Here is a 16,930-nt window from a genome sequence, read left to right on the forward strand (position 1 = left end):
AAAGTTTTCCTTCACTTGCTAAAAAAGCCTGTATTTCCCTCCACCCTCTCCATTTAAAGTTACAGGAGACTGGAGCCAAGAGCTGAAATTTAATATTAATAGGGGAAATGAATGCATCTCTCAGCACAAGGCTTAGAGTAGTTCCAAGTTAAATTAGTCTGTGAATCAGTGATTTCAATAATATCAAAAAATCAGCTGTACAGAACACTCTTTCGAGTCACTTGATATGCCTTTTGTGTAGTGCTTTGATTCACAGATCTGAGTTTTAATTCTTTTTTATTATAAGCTTGAGAAAAAAACCTGAAAGCAGCAGTGTAGCGACTTTGAATCATATTTTTCAACATTAACATAGAAATTTCCTATTTAATGGGAGATATCACCTTAAAATTAAACCAGAAAGAAGTGATTTTGAACTCATACTCAGTGCACATGCTTGTGGCTGTTCAGTTCATGCATTTCATAACAGTGTGTAGATACCTGCTTTTTCTAACACCTGTAATAGAGCAAAAACCAGAAATATTTCTATCAATTTGGAGCTATTCTCTTAAACCAACAAAAAATGGTAAAAGGAGCTTGCTACTGGTAAACTTCACTAGATTTCATGGTAACAAATTCACCTGTTAACAACCACCAGAGGAAAAAGTTTTCCAACCACTCGGCAGCACCGTATCAAACTCAGAATGTTCAGATCATTTGCATTTGTATCAGCCGCTGTATTTTTAAAAGGAGTATCGAATTCAGCCCCATCATTCAAGACTAACTTTTATTTCCCTAGGCCTACACCAAAAATTGAGTATTGATCTTGACAACTGCTTCTTTTTTCAGGAGCTAAATCACCCTGTGCTGATTCAGGCAGTCTCCAGCAGCTCATCTGAAGGGAGAGGCTGTGTGGGAGCCATGGGAATTTTTCATATCAGGACAAACTTCCAATGATCACAAGCCTGTTCCACAGAGAATCATTGCCATGTGTTTTCTGGGGGGACATGATGGGGTTTCTCAGGACTTTCTCTTCCCTGCCATCCCCTACCAAACAATTCTCATGTCAGATTGAAGAGTTTCCTTCTTCCAAGCCACAAGGTTATAAAACTATCCCCATTTTACAAGTTGTTTTACAACCTGTTGTCATCACCCAAAAACATCCAATTCTCTGCCAAAAGGCAGAGCATGATAAAGTCATCAGGGCTGGGAAAGCCCTCTAAGATCAGAACCCAGCCATTAACCCCAAGTCACCTGTTGTCATCATCCAAAAAGGCAGAGATTTGTCCCTGAGGCTGGGAAAGCCCTCCAAGATCAGAGTCCAGCCATTAACCCAACACCACCATGGTCACCACTAAACCATGTTCACATCCTTTTGAACACTCCCAGGGATGGAGGGCTGCCCTGAACAGCCTGCTCCAATGCCTGACAACCCTTTCAGTACAGAATTTTTCATTAATATCCAGTTTAAACCTCCCCTAACACAGCCTGAGGCTGTTTCCTCTCCTTCTATCACTTGCTCCCTGGGAGCAGAGCCTGATCCCCGCCTGGCCACAATCTCTTTTCAGGGAGTTTTAGAGAGGGAGAAGGTCCCCCTGGGGCTCCCCTTTCTTTAATCTCAACAGCTAATGAAGATCAGACAATGTTCTAATGAAGCTAAAGGGAAGCAAATGTTCAAGGCAGCTTTTCCAGTCAGTATTTTAAGCAGGAATAAGTACTGATCATGAAGTATTTACTCTGTCCCTTTATTAATATTCAATTAAATATTACTCTTTGGCCTTGTTTTTCATATGAGTTTGCCCCACTAGAAGCAAACAGTTTTCAGATGAGATTCCCTGCATGATGATGATCTCAAATGCAAACTTTTCCCTTTTTTCCATCCACCAGAGCTAAAAACAACTTTTCCCCTATTCTGCCTTCCTGTGGAAACTGAAGAAAGGAAGGGAAAAAAAAAAACCAAAAAACACACAGCAGAGGAAAAGTCAATAAGTGCAGAGAAGAAAATAAGCCTCAAGCTTCCCAAAGCACACTCTTGTGAACAAAGGCCATGGAACAAGGATTTTAAAAGCTCTGTTTATCTACAGAGGATGGCTAAAAAGGCCCCACACTTAGAGAACCAACTGAATGCTGAACACTAGGCACTATTGGGAACTGTGTTCAAACACTTTATTCTAATCCTGTTATCTCCCCACCTATTATTTTGGGGATAAACACTAATGTTTTATATCTATCTTTCATTTAACCAACCTACAACCCCGTGTCTGGTCTTAACCTCAAACAATCTCTCTCTTTTCTCCCTTCCCTGCTGAGCAGCTCTTCCCTCTGACTGACACTTTTCTGGGTTATACCTCAAGGTCATTTCATCTTTTCCTGTCCCAAGTCAAGACCTATCACAGTCCATGAAAAAAAAAACAAACTCAAATCCAAAACACAAAACTTGCAACAAACAAACAAACAAATAATTTGTGCAGGGTTTGAAATATTTTCTGGCAGTTGGATTTTCCTTGAAGGAGGTAAGCTGGGATTTAATTTTCAGTATCATTTCTATAGATCAAATATGAGTTAAGTTTTGTAATGCTGTCCTGTAGAACACCAAAAGCATCACCAGTGGGGTAACACTCCTGGGCACGTACTGCTGACAGAAATTTAGATATTGTCCAGTTTATTAAAACTTCTTTATGCTCATTTAGAGCATGACTTTCTGTAATTACCTTATGGGTTTTGCCTAATTAAAAAAAAACCTTTCAAGCTCACATAAACACCTTCCACTCAGTGTGATCAAAATCTGAAACTAATAAAGGATTTTGATAAGAGTTGTTACGATGTCTGGGCTCATGCTGGACCATCCTGGCCGTGCTTTTTCTCTGATGCAAAGCTGACAGCCAAGAAACACACAGCACACAAGGGCAACTTTGTAAATGAACTTCTGTTGCTTGACTTGAAGTGGAAGAGAAGCATGGTCCTGCCCAAATCCTTCTCATTTTTATCTCTGAAGAAGAATCTCCTTGCAACTTATGCTTAAATTGAAGGCCAGCAGTTACTCAGCCTCCCCAGAACAAAAAATACACAGTCTCTATGTGAAAAGAGCCTGGGAAGAGTATTCAGTACAAGGGATATTGACTTCCCTCTCTTAAAGGCTGCACCCACCTTCTGTTTATTGTTACACTGATTTCTGGCAATTTAAATAAGTAGATGATTCTCCACTACACGTGATATTCTCTACTCTTACTTGTGCAATTTTGTTGCCTTTATTCGTGGGTTTAACAAACACAGCCCAACACCAAACAGTGCAGTAAAGCTGGGCTGCTCCAGTCACCTGCAGATTGTAGGAGTTTGGTACTTCCCTCTTGCTCAAAAAAAGTAAAGATAAATAATAAAACAACCAAAAATTCACATAAAAAAAGCAGCACCACTCATACCTGAGCTATTTTAAAACTCCTCAGTTTTCCCTGATGTCATTCATTAGGTACTCTCAGGAAAATCAAAGCAGCAGAGCTGTTTTCTCAGTTCAGCACATTTTTGAAAGTCTTCACCGTGAAGGTTTTGTGTAATTACCCTAAAACAGTGTTTTGAAGGAGTTCCACGACATATGAAAATTGGAATAATGAGTTGCATTTTCTTGTCTATCATTTCAGTTGGCATTTGGTGAAATTGTACATCTTTAGCTATTAAGTCTTTCCCTTCCTCCTGGTCCACGCTTAGATCAAGATCATTACGATTTCTCCTACCCGGTGCCCTAAACAAAACATAAATGTCATCACCATCAATCTCAACAAGGCCTGTATGACAGCTAACATTAACAGAATGACCTTCTCCAGTTAGATTTTCATTAGTAAAATAGGATGGAAACCAGAAAGTGCCTCAGCTTTGCCAATTTGAACAAATTATCCACGTCATCCTTCTCGGTGTCAGTCGATACCTGAGCTGGGCAGGAAACTCAGCAATCTGGGACACAGGACAAGGCAATATTAAACACAAAATCAACTTTTTTTTTTAATCTTAACTCCTGAATTATCCCAAACCCAGCACTTTTTACAGGTGAGGCAGAGAGGTTTGTAAGTTTGGCTGCTGCAGAGAGCAAAGTGACAACACATCAACTCCAGACTGAATCTGAGCACATCACATTTCCATCTGCAAATGCAGTCCCTGGCCAGGCCTGCAGTGACTTCTGGTGATGTCAGAGAATTTGACCACACCAGGGAAGGAGAAGAAAGCCAGCAGGTGAGCAGCAGAACAGGGGCCAACCTCCCAAGCAGGCCAGGACATCATCCATGTCACTTCATGCTTTCCACACAGCCACTGAGAGCCTTTAACATCTGTGTTCTAAAAAAGGACAGGTGCTGAACCAAACAAACATGAGTCAGGGCCTCGTGCTCAGATTTATTTTTAATCAAATCTTCTCAAAGGAGCATCAAATGTCCATTAATTTACAACCTTCATACTAAAGGATGTGCCAATCCAAAACACAGCCAGCCTGCCAGGCTTCTTCTCTTGGTAGAGAAAGGGGATGTTGCTAAAAATGTTCCTGCCATGAAATGGATGAGGCACACTAACACTGCACTGTTTAATCCCATCCTAGGATGATTTGGGGTGTTCTGGATGCCTTCTCCCCACTTCAGATGTGCTGTTTGATCAGAAAGAGTACCAGAAAACAGAATGTTCTTACAAGGTTTTCGCTACTTAAACCCACATGCTGTAAACAACTAATTTGTGGGGAGGGGAGGACGATGTGTAGCAAAAGGAGAGCAGCCTTTTAGTCCCTGTTCTTTGTTCACACCACGGTAAGGACCTTGCAAAAATTACAAAAATGAAAGAAAATGAAGTTGTGTGGTGGAAAAAAAAAACTGTGAGGCAGAAAAGTGCTTTGCTCATCCCCTTGCCAGGCACAGGGCTTGATTTCCCTTAATGGCTAATGATTAATGTATGACAAGAGGATGAATAGCCAATATATCTGAAACATGAGCAACGCCATCCGTCAGGTTCTCACGGGAAGTCCGATATGGCTTAGAAAGAAAGACAGCCTACTTCTACCCCTGGACCAGCATTGATCCATTCCAGCATGAAAGAGAAAAGGAGGGTGCTGCACAGTGTTTGAACACAGCCCTTTGTCAGGAACAAGGAGGGGAATCAGTCCCATCAAATGGAAGACAAAAATGCATTCTAAAAATTAAACGTTTCCTCCTTCGCCACGGCGCACTCAAACTGATGTCAGTGTCAATTTGTTAATAACCACTACAGATCCACTACCTAAGAACAACATAAATTTTGTTCTGCACTTAGAGGTGAAAATTTTATCACAGCCTGGTCTTAAGAACAATTTTCCTACTGGAGGACTGGTTGGAAAAATAAAGTTGTTTGCCTATTCCAACAGAAAGCAGCCTCACACTATGGGCAAAAGTTTGTCAGATAAACCACCAGTGTAGAAGGGGGCAAAAAGCTAGCCTGCTTCTTCCTTTAAAGCTATTTCTTTTAAGTGCAGCTAACAAGTAATTTGCAGGCTCCCATAAGCTAAAAAGCAATTTGCTAATTCCCATATGAAGTTATTTTGAGAATGAGAAGTTCCTTTAACACAAGTCTGTTCTAAGGGTGAAAAACAAATGCACCTGTGTGAACAATTAAGATTTGTCCCATGAGAACCCACAAAGGAAAAATGTAAACATATCTAGAGAGAGAAAATTTGATAGATGTACATAACTCTTACTGAGCCACGAACTGAGTTTCACTGTACTGCTGACCAGTTAAGAGTTTAACACAGAATTCACAGAATCACCACGTTGGAAGAGAGCTTCAGGTTCATCGAGTCCAACCCAGCCCTAACACCTCAACTAAACCATGGCACCGAGTGCCACATCCAGTCTTTCTTTAAACACATCCAGGGATGGTGACTCCACCACCTCCCTGGACAGGCCATTTCAGTACTTGATCACTCTCTCTGTGAAAAACTTCTTCCTAATATTCAACTTATATCTCCCTTGGCTCAGCCTGAGGCTGTGTCCTCTCGTTCTGTCAGTGCTGCCTTGAGAAAGAGACCAACCCCACCTGACACAGCCACGTTTCAGGAGACTGTACAGAGTGATAAGGTCACGCCTGAGTCTCCTTTTCTCCGGGATAAACACCCCCAGCTCCCTCAGCCATTCCTCACAGGGCTTGAGGAACACAGTGCCCTCTGATTTTTCCTGTAAGTATGAGCTTTGTGAGTAATAACTGAGCCTTCTGAAAACTTCTATGGGGCCACTCTGTGTGTCTTGGCCGCCTCAACAACGCCACACTGGCATAAACCCACAGCTCCTGAACACCAACCCGTGGGACAAAACGCAATATTCCAGGGTGAATATCCAAATCCACACAATCAGCCAAGACCCCAGAGCATCAGGCAGGGCGTGGCAGCAGCAGAAGCTCACCTGCACACTTGGTCCTGGTGGTGAGGGGGGGCCCGGGGGGCCCCGTGCCGCCTTCCCCGGGGCGCGTCAGCAGCACGCGGATCTCGTACTCCACGTCGGGGTCCAGGTGCCACAGCTTGTAGTTGGGAGAGTCCACGATGTGTGTCTCTGCCCAGTTGCCCGTGGTGGTCCTGTACTCCACCTCCTTGAGGATGATGGGCCCGTCCCCGATGATGGAGTTGGCGTTGGGTTTGATCCACAGGTAGGTGGCTCCCACAGCCAGCAGCTCCGGAGGGGCGATGGGGGTGGGGGGCTCTGGGGACAGAAACAAACCACAAGGAGTCAGGAAATGTCCACATTTCCATCATGTATCTGTGCAGTAAGGATTTACCCATCATCCATCCATCCTGTATTTTCTATCATGTATCCATGCCCCAAAAGCTTCTGTGACAAAGGTGCAATTTCCCCCTCTCATTTACCAAATCCTTTATAGGAATTCAATCTGTTACTGGAGAGAATTTGGCTTGGGGTTCTTTTTGTGCTTAAATTTCAGTAGTGTTACCGATTGAGAAACACCTGGAAAAATACAGGAACCACAAAGCAGCTTTCTGTTTTAAAAGTGTCTTTTAGATCATCATGAGGTTCATACTTGCTCCCTCTTTTAAGCATATGAACAACAGCACTCAACAGAATCTTGGAGGGTGGAGGAAGGGGGAAAAAAATCCTAAATAAAGACAACTGAGTGTCCTTAGCACAAACCATGAATAAAAGGGTTCCAGCAAGGCCACTCCTCTGCCCTGTGACTGACACAGCACAATATCCCAGTCACTGGTCATGGTGCTGTGGTTCAGCCAAATTCTAATACTTAACATGACACAATCAGCAACGAGAGGAAAACTGAAGTTCAGCAAGAGGAGAACTCAAACTCACTTGTTCATTTGCTGTTACCCCCAAAAACCAGAGATAAACATCAGGATATATTTTCTAACCAAAGCACTGGCTGAGACAACATTAGGAAATTTAAACCCCAGTGATCTCCCCATGCCCAGCAGCCTGGAACTGGCTCTAAGTGGGGCTCTTGGAAGCTCAGAATTAAGAAAACTCCAGGGCAACAGTGAATCAACACCTCCTACGGCGTTTGATTGCAAAGTTTGCTCAAGTTCATGGGCAAAGGTACTCAAGAAAGTCTGCATGAGACCTGGAGAGTGCTTGGGTGTTTGAGAAACAGCGTGAGGAGGCAGGAACCAACTATTGAGTACCACCTCTGTGAGAAAGAGCAAAGCAAGCTGATAAAAGACATCTCAGCAGCTCCCTTTGATGGAAGCTACACAAAAAAAGAAAAAAAATCTACAGAGCTCTGGCTGCCTGCCTGATTTTTATTCTTCTTTTTCCCCTCTCTGTCAGTGTAAATAACAGTTGCATACTGGAAACCACATGAATAGCATACACCTTGTGGCTTTGAAAACCTGAGCTGAACTCTGTAAGATTATGAGCAATTTCCTGAATCCTGCCTGCCTTCCCTCTGACACACTCTAATGTGGTTTGCCCTCAGCCCAGAGGACACAAACTCTATTCTCTCGTGAAAATCGGGTGAAAAAAAAAAGAGAATTTTTATCAAGAGGGGTTTAAAACACTGGCACAGGGTGCCCAGAGAAGCTGTGGCTGCCCCTGGATCCCTGGCAGTGCCCAAGGCCAGGCTGGACAGGGCTTGGAGCAGCCTGGGACAGTGGAAGGTGTCCCTGCCATGGCAGGGGGATGGAAAGAGATGAGTTTTAATGTCCATTCCAACCCAAACTCGCCTGTGATCTCTGTCTCAGAAAAAGAAACACATAAATGTTACAACATCAGAAATTTAGAGTTCAGTGGGAGTCATTCCAAATCCCTCTCTCCTAAAGGTGATTCCTCAAAGAACCCAGGACCCATGGAAACGTAGAAGAAAGGACTTTGAGCACCCCATGATGGGAGGAAGATTGGATTTTCCCCCCAGGACAATTCTTGCAGGTTAAGACCTGCTCAGTGAAGAGAAAGAAGCTGTTGTACAAAAGGATCAACTGAAATTAGGCTTGATTTCGTTTCCTTTTATTGTTTACAACAAAACATTGTATCTCCTTGAGACTGACGGCAGGAACTGTGCATTGTACCTCTGGAGAAAAAACAATCTGAATTGTAATTGCAGCAGGTATCCAACATGAACAAAATCAGATATGTTTTCTGTGGAATATCTGCTTCTGCTTTAATTTTCTGCACTGCTCCATAACTCCTGCCAGAATCTTTTTCTGATATGAAATGCCAGGCTGATTATGTTTTGACTTACAAAGTTATTTCTCCAAGAAAATTGTTTTCAAGATACATGTGTGGATACGTTTTCATTAAAAATCAAATTATTATAGATCACAAGCAGTTTATTACTTGTTTCTTGGTGGAAGGCAATTAAAAGATAGACTTGGTTATTTTTATTCCCAATGCAAAAACTACATCTTACAAGTCACATCATAGCTGAACACAAGACAAATGAAATATTAAACTCCATTCTCCTGGGCTGCAGATTTCAATAGCAATGTGATCCAGGTTACTTTGGGCTTTGATGGTAACTTAGAAGAGATTTATGAGACTGAGCTTAATTAATAGAGCAGTTTATCCTACTAAGCAGACAGGAAGATCTCATCTAGCAAGTTTAGTAACTACTGTTGCCAAACTGATTTAAATTACCATCTCACCCAGCCTGCCCATCTTCCCTACTTTTGTTCCAATCCAAATCATCCCCACCAAAAAAAGAAAAGTGGTGGTGGTTTCCCTTCTTTCCCTCATTTATTTTCCCCTGTCTCTACCACTGAAAAACAGGTGCTGTAAAATGTAATAACAGTAGGAATTTAAACTGTTGCTCCTGTTTTCTGAATGTAAGGAACTCAGATAAGCAGCTGTTCCAGTAGTTTTTAAAAAATCAGTCCCACCTCACTGAAAATAATGGAATATTTCCTACTAGCACCAACTGGAGCAAAAGCTTTTACATTTCTAATATCACTCTGTGCCAAATTACTGCAAGTGATCTAAACAAGTTACCCATTATTTAGCAAAACTGGCACACAAATGAGAACATTTTTTTCTCTCTGTTACAAAACCCACTTGCCAGTTACAGATGAGCAGCCTGATGTTATGAGCTCACCATTTTAATTAAAACTCTCTGTTTGACCTTGATTAAATAAACATGGTGACAGATTGGCCTTGTACACATGTAATTGTGAACAACCATATTTTAAGCCCCATTTCATCCCAACACTATTTTATATCACGAGCTTTGCCTGGCCTGGTGCTCCCTTTCAGCCACTCTCTCACCTCCTCCAGACAGAGAGGAGGGAGCCAAAGGGTCCCCAGCAACCAGCACATCTGGAACTGGACTGCTGCAGCTGGAATATCCAGACTTGGGAGTGACACAGAAAAATGTGCTTATGGTGCTCAGTTAAAAAATAATAATAAAAATGACATATGTAGTTCAAGCTAAAAAAAAAAAAAAAAAAAAAAAAAAAAAAAAAAAAAAAGAGGTTTTTACCATGGGTATATTTTATTGAATCTAAAGCCATGTCCAGTTGTGCAGACACAAAGGGGACTGGGGTGTGCTTTTCTCCTCCTGTTAGAACAGAAAAGGCAGCTCAGGAGGCTGAACACTGTTAGAGCTTGAAAGTGATGTCAATTCTAGCAATGGAAAGAGTGTGAGAAAACAGAAGTAACAGGAAGGACCAGAACAGACCAAACAGAATCACAGAGGATCTCAGCTCCATAAGGACCAAATCCAAATCCTTGGTTCCTTGCAGGACCACCTAAAATTCTATCATCCATAGTGACAGGGCAAGAGGTGATGGCTTTAAACTGACAGGGGACAGGGATGGATTGGGTATTAGAAATCCCTGCCCTGTGAGGGTGGGCAGGCCCTGGCACAGGGTGCCCAGAGCAGCTGTGGCTGCCCCTGGATCCCTGGAAGTGCCCAAGGCCAGGCTGGATGGGACCCTGGGATAGTGGAAGGTGTCCTTGCCCACGGCAGGGGATGGAATGAGAGGAATTTTAAGGCCCCTCCCAACCCAGATCATTCTGGGATTCTACAATGACAAAGAGCATCATCCAGACACTTCCTCACCTCTCACACCCTTAGCACCATTAACACTCTACTTTCCAACTATTGTGGAAAACAAATATATTTGACTCTTTGGAAAATATTCCCGAGTGTTTCTACTCTACTGCTGGAATGTTTCTCTATTTGGCTTTCTAAGCAAGGCAATTCTAAGCAATTTTTACATGATGGAAGAATAATTGACACTGTGATTCCTTAAGATGCCACTGGGAAGACTGAAAAACTGGAGAAAAATCCTCAACAACTTTTACCACTTTCTCCTGTGAAATAATCCATAAAGAAACACATTATAGAAAATGCAATCTCAAAACAGCTGGATAAACCTTCTAAACTATGAATTTTATATGATTTTTTATTTTAATTTCTCCCTTTTTCATAACAAAACCATCTGATAAACTGTGACCATAAACTCTCATTGGCGTGGGATAGGCTGTGGCTGGTTTTAGATAAAAAGAACCCCTAATGTCACAAACTCTGGTGTATCACCAAGTGCAACAATTCCATGTTCTGTTTCTCACACACATAGGCACAGCACAGGTTGTAAAAATAAGATCAGAAGAGACACAGTGGTTCTTATTCTTTGAGGGTTGAAAAGGTGAAGATGGGCCCTGCTGCACAAAGACCTTTCCCTGACAAGCAGGATCTGTGTTTTTCAACATGATCCTGATCATGCCCCTACCCATGGGAATCATGAAAGCTTTTCTCACCAAGTCCTAAATGAGCAGCTGTGGACTGTGCTTGTCAAACTGATCAGGATGGACCTAAAGGCAAGGAAACCAAATTTTAAGCTTCTCAAAACTCTTTTAAATGGAAAACACAGAATAAAATTTATCTGTATAGTTTTCTACACAATATCCAGACGGCCTGAGCAGCATCCATGGGCACCTTTTCTGGTTTTATACAATAGCAGTGAGTCTCCAGAGCTCTGAGTGTCAATATTTATACTGACATTGCTTATTTTCACACTTCCTAGCACTGTCATAAATGCAGCAGGTAAATTTAGTTTTCCAGTGATGGTCCAAACTTCCAGTTCCATTTATTACACAAAAGAAAAAAGGCACCTGGATTTTGCAATGCCTAGCATGAGAGGATTTCACTGTGCTGACACTGCACTAATGGTTTTTGTCTAAAAGAGATGCTCAGATCAGTCTCTCAGCACTGTAGCAGGCTGACAGCAGTGGCACGTGCCAAGTGTTACAAGAGTGTGCCAGCAGCAATAAATGATTCATTAATTCACCTGGACAGGTAAATGGCACCAGGGAATGATATGGTCTGTCTGAGCCCCAGGAAAGGTGCCCAGAACCAATTCTGAAATCAATGATTCTGAATATTTCATTAAAGCCAAAATCCAGAAAAGTGAGAGAAGAGTTAGGCTGTAGACCAAGGGGCAATGGTTTCACAGGTTCATAAATTCCAGAGGTGCAAAGCATCCACTGTTTGGTTTTGCACCCAAACCCCCCATTCTGGACAGAGCATTCCCAGCAGGCAAACACCACCTGCTCACCTCCTCTGTGAACACTCCTGTACTGTGGGATGGAGCCCTGTTTTTTGGATCACGTGATAAATCCCATGTCTCTGTCTGGTGCTTCTTCCCAACACAGAATTTACTAATGCAGCAATAAGTGACTTTAGTGCTCTGTGATATAAAATACTCATTTGCCACAATAATGTGGTTTTTCCTTTTGCTTTTCCCTCAAGAGCTGCTGCTTCTGTCTACAAGGGACTCACCACACATTTCATGTACAGAAAGCAAGGGAGAAAGTGAAAAAGAGCCAGAAAATGTGAAAGAATTGAGCAAAGTGTTCAGAGAATCAGCACAACAGCAATGAAAACAAGAGATGAGCAGAACCCAGGGGACAGCAATCAATAACACCAGAGAAAGCCAGTGGAGCACAAGACCCAATATTTGGCAGGATGCTTGTCTTCTATCATCCCCTCAAAACCCCAAACCCAAAAACTACAGACTATTCCCTCAACATCTCCCACCAGCACAGGTGCAGGACATAGATGTGAAAGGAGAACTTCATCCATCAGCCTGATGGAAACAGAGACAACATTCTCTCTGTACTTTCCCCTCCAGAAGAAGAGGAAATGGCCCTTGGTGACTTGAACATGCGTTCTAAACTAAGCAACTGGGCTGTCAAGGATTAAAGAGAACAAAACAACGTTTACAGGAGCTACTGCAAAGCAGGAGAAAACCTCTTAACCCTTTCCTGAAAGCACTGCAGCCACCAGGCAAGGCAGCTGGAACAAATCCTGGTTGAAGAAGGTTCACCTTTATCAGTGTCATCTTATCCAACAAACATTTCCAGAGCCAGCCTGAGTGCACAAAGAGCAGGTTCAGACCCAGTGCCCCCTGCCAACCCTCCCAGTGGGAGAGGGGCACCAGATCCCAAGTGGGAGTTACAGCAGCGTGCTAATTCATTAGCATTTCACACTATTTGTGCCTCAGAAGCTTAGCCTGAATCCCACCAGAGCCTCAGAGGATGCTTTCATTCTCTAATAGAGAAAATAGCATCGGATTAGTTGAACAGTATCTCATTTCCCAGCGTAAATTAAGTGAATTAGATGGAAGAGTCTGTGCTCTAATTGTAAAGCTTATTACAAGAAGTCACATAGATTAGACCTGAATGCTTCCCTTTGAGCCATCATTTGTACTGTGACTGAGTTTAAAAGGTGGCTGTGGACTCTCAGCATTGATGGAGGAACCTCCAGTTTTGCAGTAAAGCATTCCCAAGCCCTGTGGACCATGAGTGGCAGCAGGCAGCCTCTCCCACGGGGATGCAGGGCTGCCCTCCTCAGTGCTCAGGCAGGCTCTGGAGGGACTCCCCAGGAATGAAAAGCTCCCCAGGGCTGGAATCAAGGACAATTAACTCTCAGTGTTAAAGCAGGTGTAATTTTCTGAGTTTGTCAACTGCACAACAGCTCCAAAAACACATCCCAGAGAAGAGCAGTTCCCTGACAGGTTCTTGTTGCCTCTGGGATGTCACTCCATTTACAGGGATCTTTCATGGACCACGAGAGGCCCAGCACAGGGACTTTTGGGCATCCACGAGCTGATTACAATTAGCTTGACTCTCACTGTGTAGCTTCTCCATGTTCCAGCCTGCCCTAATTATCTCAGGTTCTCTTAATTGTCATTGGAGAGAATGGGCTCACCTTAGGGCACATATCTAAGACAGATAAAATTAACTGCTCCCTCAACCCCCCATCTTTTGACTGGTATTAAAACAGAGGTGAAATGCATTTTACCTGCTTACTCTTTATTTTCTCAGCACATGGCCCTCAGTGTGGAACACAGAGAGGAACTGGTTCAGTCTATTAAGGGGGAAAGCCAAGAAATAATACTGAGCACCTCTAAGCCCCTTGAATTCTCCCTGAAAGCCTTCACTCATGGCAGCAGAACTCAGGTGCTGCAGTCTAAACCCATCACATGAAGATAAATGATGGTGCCTTTCACTGGGAAAGGTGAGCACAACTCACTTTCCTTTTACATGCAGGAAAGAATATATATATATATAAATATATTTCCTTTATACATGCAGCCAGAGCATGCAGTGGTGACAGTGATGCTCTTTGATTTAATCATTCAATGCTCAAAGTGCCTGTCAGGGAAAGGGTTTCATTCTCTTCCTAAGACTGTTCTGAGAATGGAGTGTCTTAGTCCCATCTGTTGAGATTGTGTCACACACAGAAAAATGGTTCAGCTTTCATTTGACCAAAATACTTCTAAAAACAGAAAGACCATGACTTTCTCTATGCAGCATCTGACTGCTCCGTTTTGCTCCACAGGGAGCACGTCCAGCATGCTTGAACCAAGTCCTGTTCTCCAGACTTATCTTTGATGTATTTTCCTTACACAACAATTAGTAGTTTTTAATTCTTGCTGCTTCCCTTGTTTCTTGGACTTGATGAGAGGCACATCAGCTATGAGTGGACTAAGGTTTGAGATTAATCTGGAAATGACCCATGAAGAAACACAAGTTAGGCTTTAACATAAGAACATATCTGAATACAGTAATTACAAAAGTATGAGACCTAAGCATCATCTCTCCTTTAACAAGAGAGATGAAAATACAGGAGCTTTGCAGAAACTCTGGTCAAAACACTGATTCCTCCACTAGAAATTGCTGCAACTGCTCCAACACTCATTCAAGCTGCAGGTTACTCATGAGCCTGTGTCTGAGTTCTCTCTGTCCCAGGGGTGCTACAATCTCTGCTGAACTCCAGTTCACTCTGCTTCCTTCAACACAAAGACCTTTCCCTGACAAGCAGGATCTGTGTTTTCCAACATGATCCTGATCATGCCCCTACCCATGGGAATCATGAAAGCTTTTCTCACCAAGTCCTAAATGAGCAGCTGTGGACTGTGCTTGTCAAACTGATCAGGATGGGACTGAAAGGCAAGGAAACCAGATTTTAGCTTCTCAAAACTCTTTTAAGCAGAAAACACAGAATAAAAATTATCTGTATAGTTTTCTACACAATATCCAGACTGCCTGAGCAGCATCCACTTCTCCATTACTACAGAGTGAAAAAACAACCTGTGAGATGCTGCTCTTCCTCCAGGCTCCTCCAAGTCTGTACAATTGTATGGAAAACTGCACCCACATCCTACCAGCACCAAGGGTCTCTCCACCAGTCCCTGCTCAGGGCCACCTTCAGCTCTCCCTCACTTTTCTAATTCCAGGGTCCATCTGAGCTCATCCATCACATGTTATTAAGTCTATTTCTGCCTTCTGCATGAACAAGCTGCTAATCTCCCACAGGGACTGAAAAATGTAATCTCAACAAGCACCAAAAAAAAGGAGAAAGCCATTAATAAACACGTAAGAAACATGTAATTCCAGGTCAGCTCGAGTTGAAGCAGCTTCAGCAGTTGCTATGCTACCAGCTGTTGGTGGTGGGAAAGGACAGAGGCAAAAGGATTTTACAGCTCTGTCTAGAGGGGCTATTTAGCAGCTTCTGCTTGCTGGCACATCTCTGTCTGCAGAATGAAGGATCATTAGTCTCTAAGCTGCTGAAATGGCAAGTGACTGGAGGTATTGACCACCAGGAAGCAGCGTGGAATGGTCTGTCTGGATTGATTAAGGAGCCTAATCCATAGCAACCTGCTAGGTTTGCAGGAAAAGCCTGAGGCACGATGCTTCACTTCATTTGAGGCAGAGCAGGGCAGTAAAATCCCATTGTCCTTTACATCCCTGTCCAGCCCCTGGGGTGTGCAGGACTGATGGGGAGCAGTCAGAGAACTGAGGGAACAGAGGAGTTCAACAGGGACTGAGTCACAGCCCCAACCATGCACAGGCACTGACACTGATCCCTCCTCTCCCAGACACAACCTGCACCCAGAGCTGGGCCCCCACCCAGGGCACTTCCAGGCTCTGCTCACAGCTAATCCCCACAAAACCCTGGTGAAGCAACCAGGAATATATTGTTTTATAACTGGAAATGATGATTAATGGATGGCTGCAGGGCCAGAGACTGAATGCAGACTTGTGTTCCAGACTACAGACTTTATGACCTCCTACAAAAGAAGCGTGTGCCAGGCTTGACATACAAATTTAGGGTTTTTCAGTCCATAAAGAAAAATGTTCTCACTTAAGCATTTATTTTCCTGTGACAGATATGTGAAAAACACGGATCACATTTGACCATGAGGAGGCAAGTCAGATTTAACACAAAAAATAGCTGATGCTGGGATAGTAAATAACAAATGTGCCAACAGGGATCTCAGGGGGGCACCCCCCAAGGACCTTCTCAGCCTTTTCAGCTCTATACCCTGAAGCAGCATCTGAAAATCCATCCAGGCAGCCAAACCTCAGAGTGGGTGGTCACCTGAGTGCAGGTCTGCCTGTATCAGTCTGAGCAAGAGCACAGTTCTGGTCTCTGTGAAACTGGGATGAAGCAGATGTGACTGATTTCCAAAGGTATTTTGCCAAGTGCTCATTTGGGGCAGTCATTCCTCCTGCCTTAACTGACTGAAATTACAGACCTGGGAACATCAACAGCCCAAGGGAAGAGCTGGGTTTGCTGTTATCACAGCTACGCTTCTTTCAAATTTAAAACTTTTCTCACTTTACTCCTTTCTCTGGGGTAGGAACAGATGGGCACCCCAGGAAACCTGAAGAAACTCCTTGAATAACTGGATATCAGGGATATTTAAATATTCCTCATGCAGGTTCCAAAACATTCCCAGAAATACCACCTACAGAAATTGTCCTATGGTTTACAACTCAAGTAGCACATTTCATCCCAGAAATTCAAGACAAAGGCTAATCATCCCTCCACTTTTATTGACAACAAAGTGTGAAAAAGAGCCAGGTCCATTACCAAAAACTGTTCTGCTGCCACAAAAACCAGGCTGCTCACACAGCCGCATAAGCAACCCATGGATTTATCACAAAGTCTGCATGGCAACAATCTTTGCTTGTGGTGGCAGAAACAATCATTG

At 43.1% G+C, this 16,930-nt stretch overlaps 1 protein-coding gene across 2 annotated transcripts in view; it reads right to left on the minus strand.

The window, feature by feature from the left end:
* PTPRT (protein tyrosine phosphatase receptor type T) overlaps positions 1-16,930 on the minus strand; it is a 446,577-nt gene that overhangs the window by 221,334 nt on the left and 208,313 nt on the right. For both annotated transcript variants that reach the window (XM_063404659.1, XM_063404660.1), the window contains exon 7: positions 6,378-6,671. In XM_063404659.1, the coding sequence (XP_063260729.1) occupies positions 6,378-6,671 (294 nt within the window). The remainder of the gene's footprint in view (positions 1-6,377; positions 6,672-16,930) is intronic.

The sequence above is a fragment of the Prinia subflava genome, chromosome 8, assembly GCF_021018805.1.
Source record: "Prinia subflava isolate CZ2003 ecotype Zambia chromosome 8, Cam_Psub_1.2, whole genome shotgun sequence".
Taxonomy (NCBI): Eukaryota; Metazoa; Chordata; class Aves; order Passeriformes; family Cisticolidae; genus Prinia; species Prinia subflava.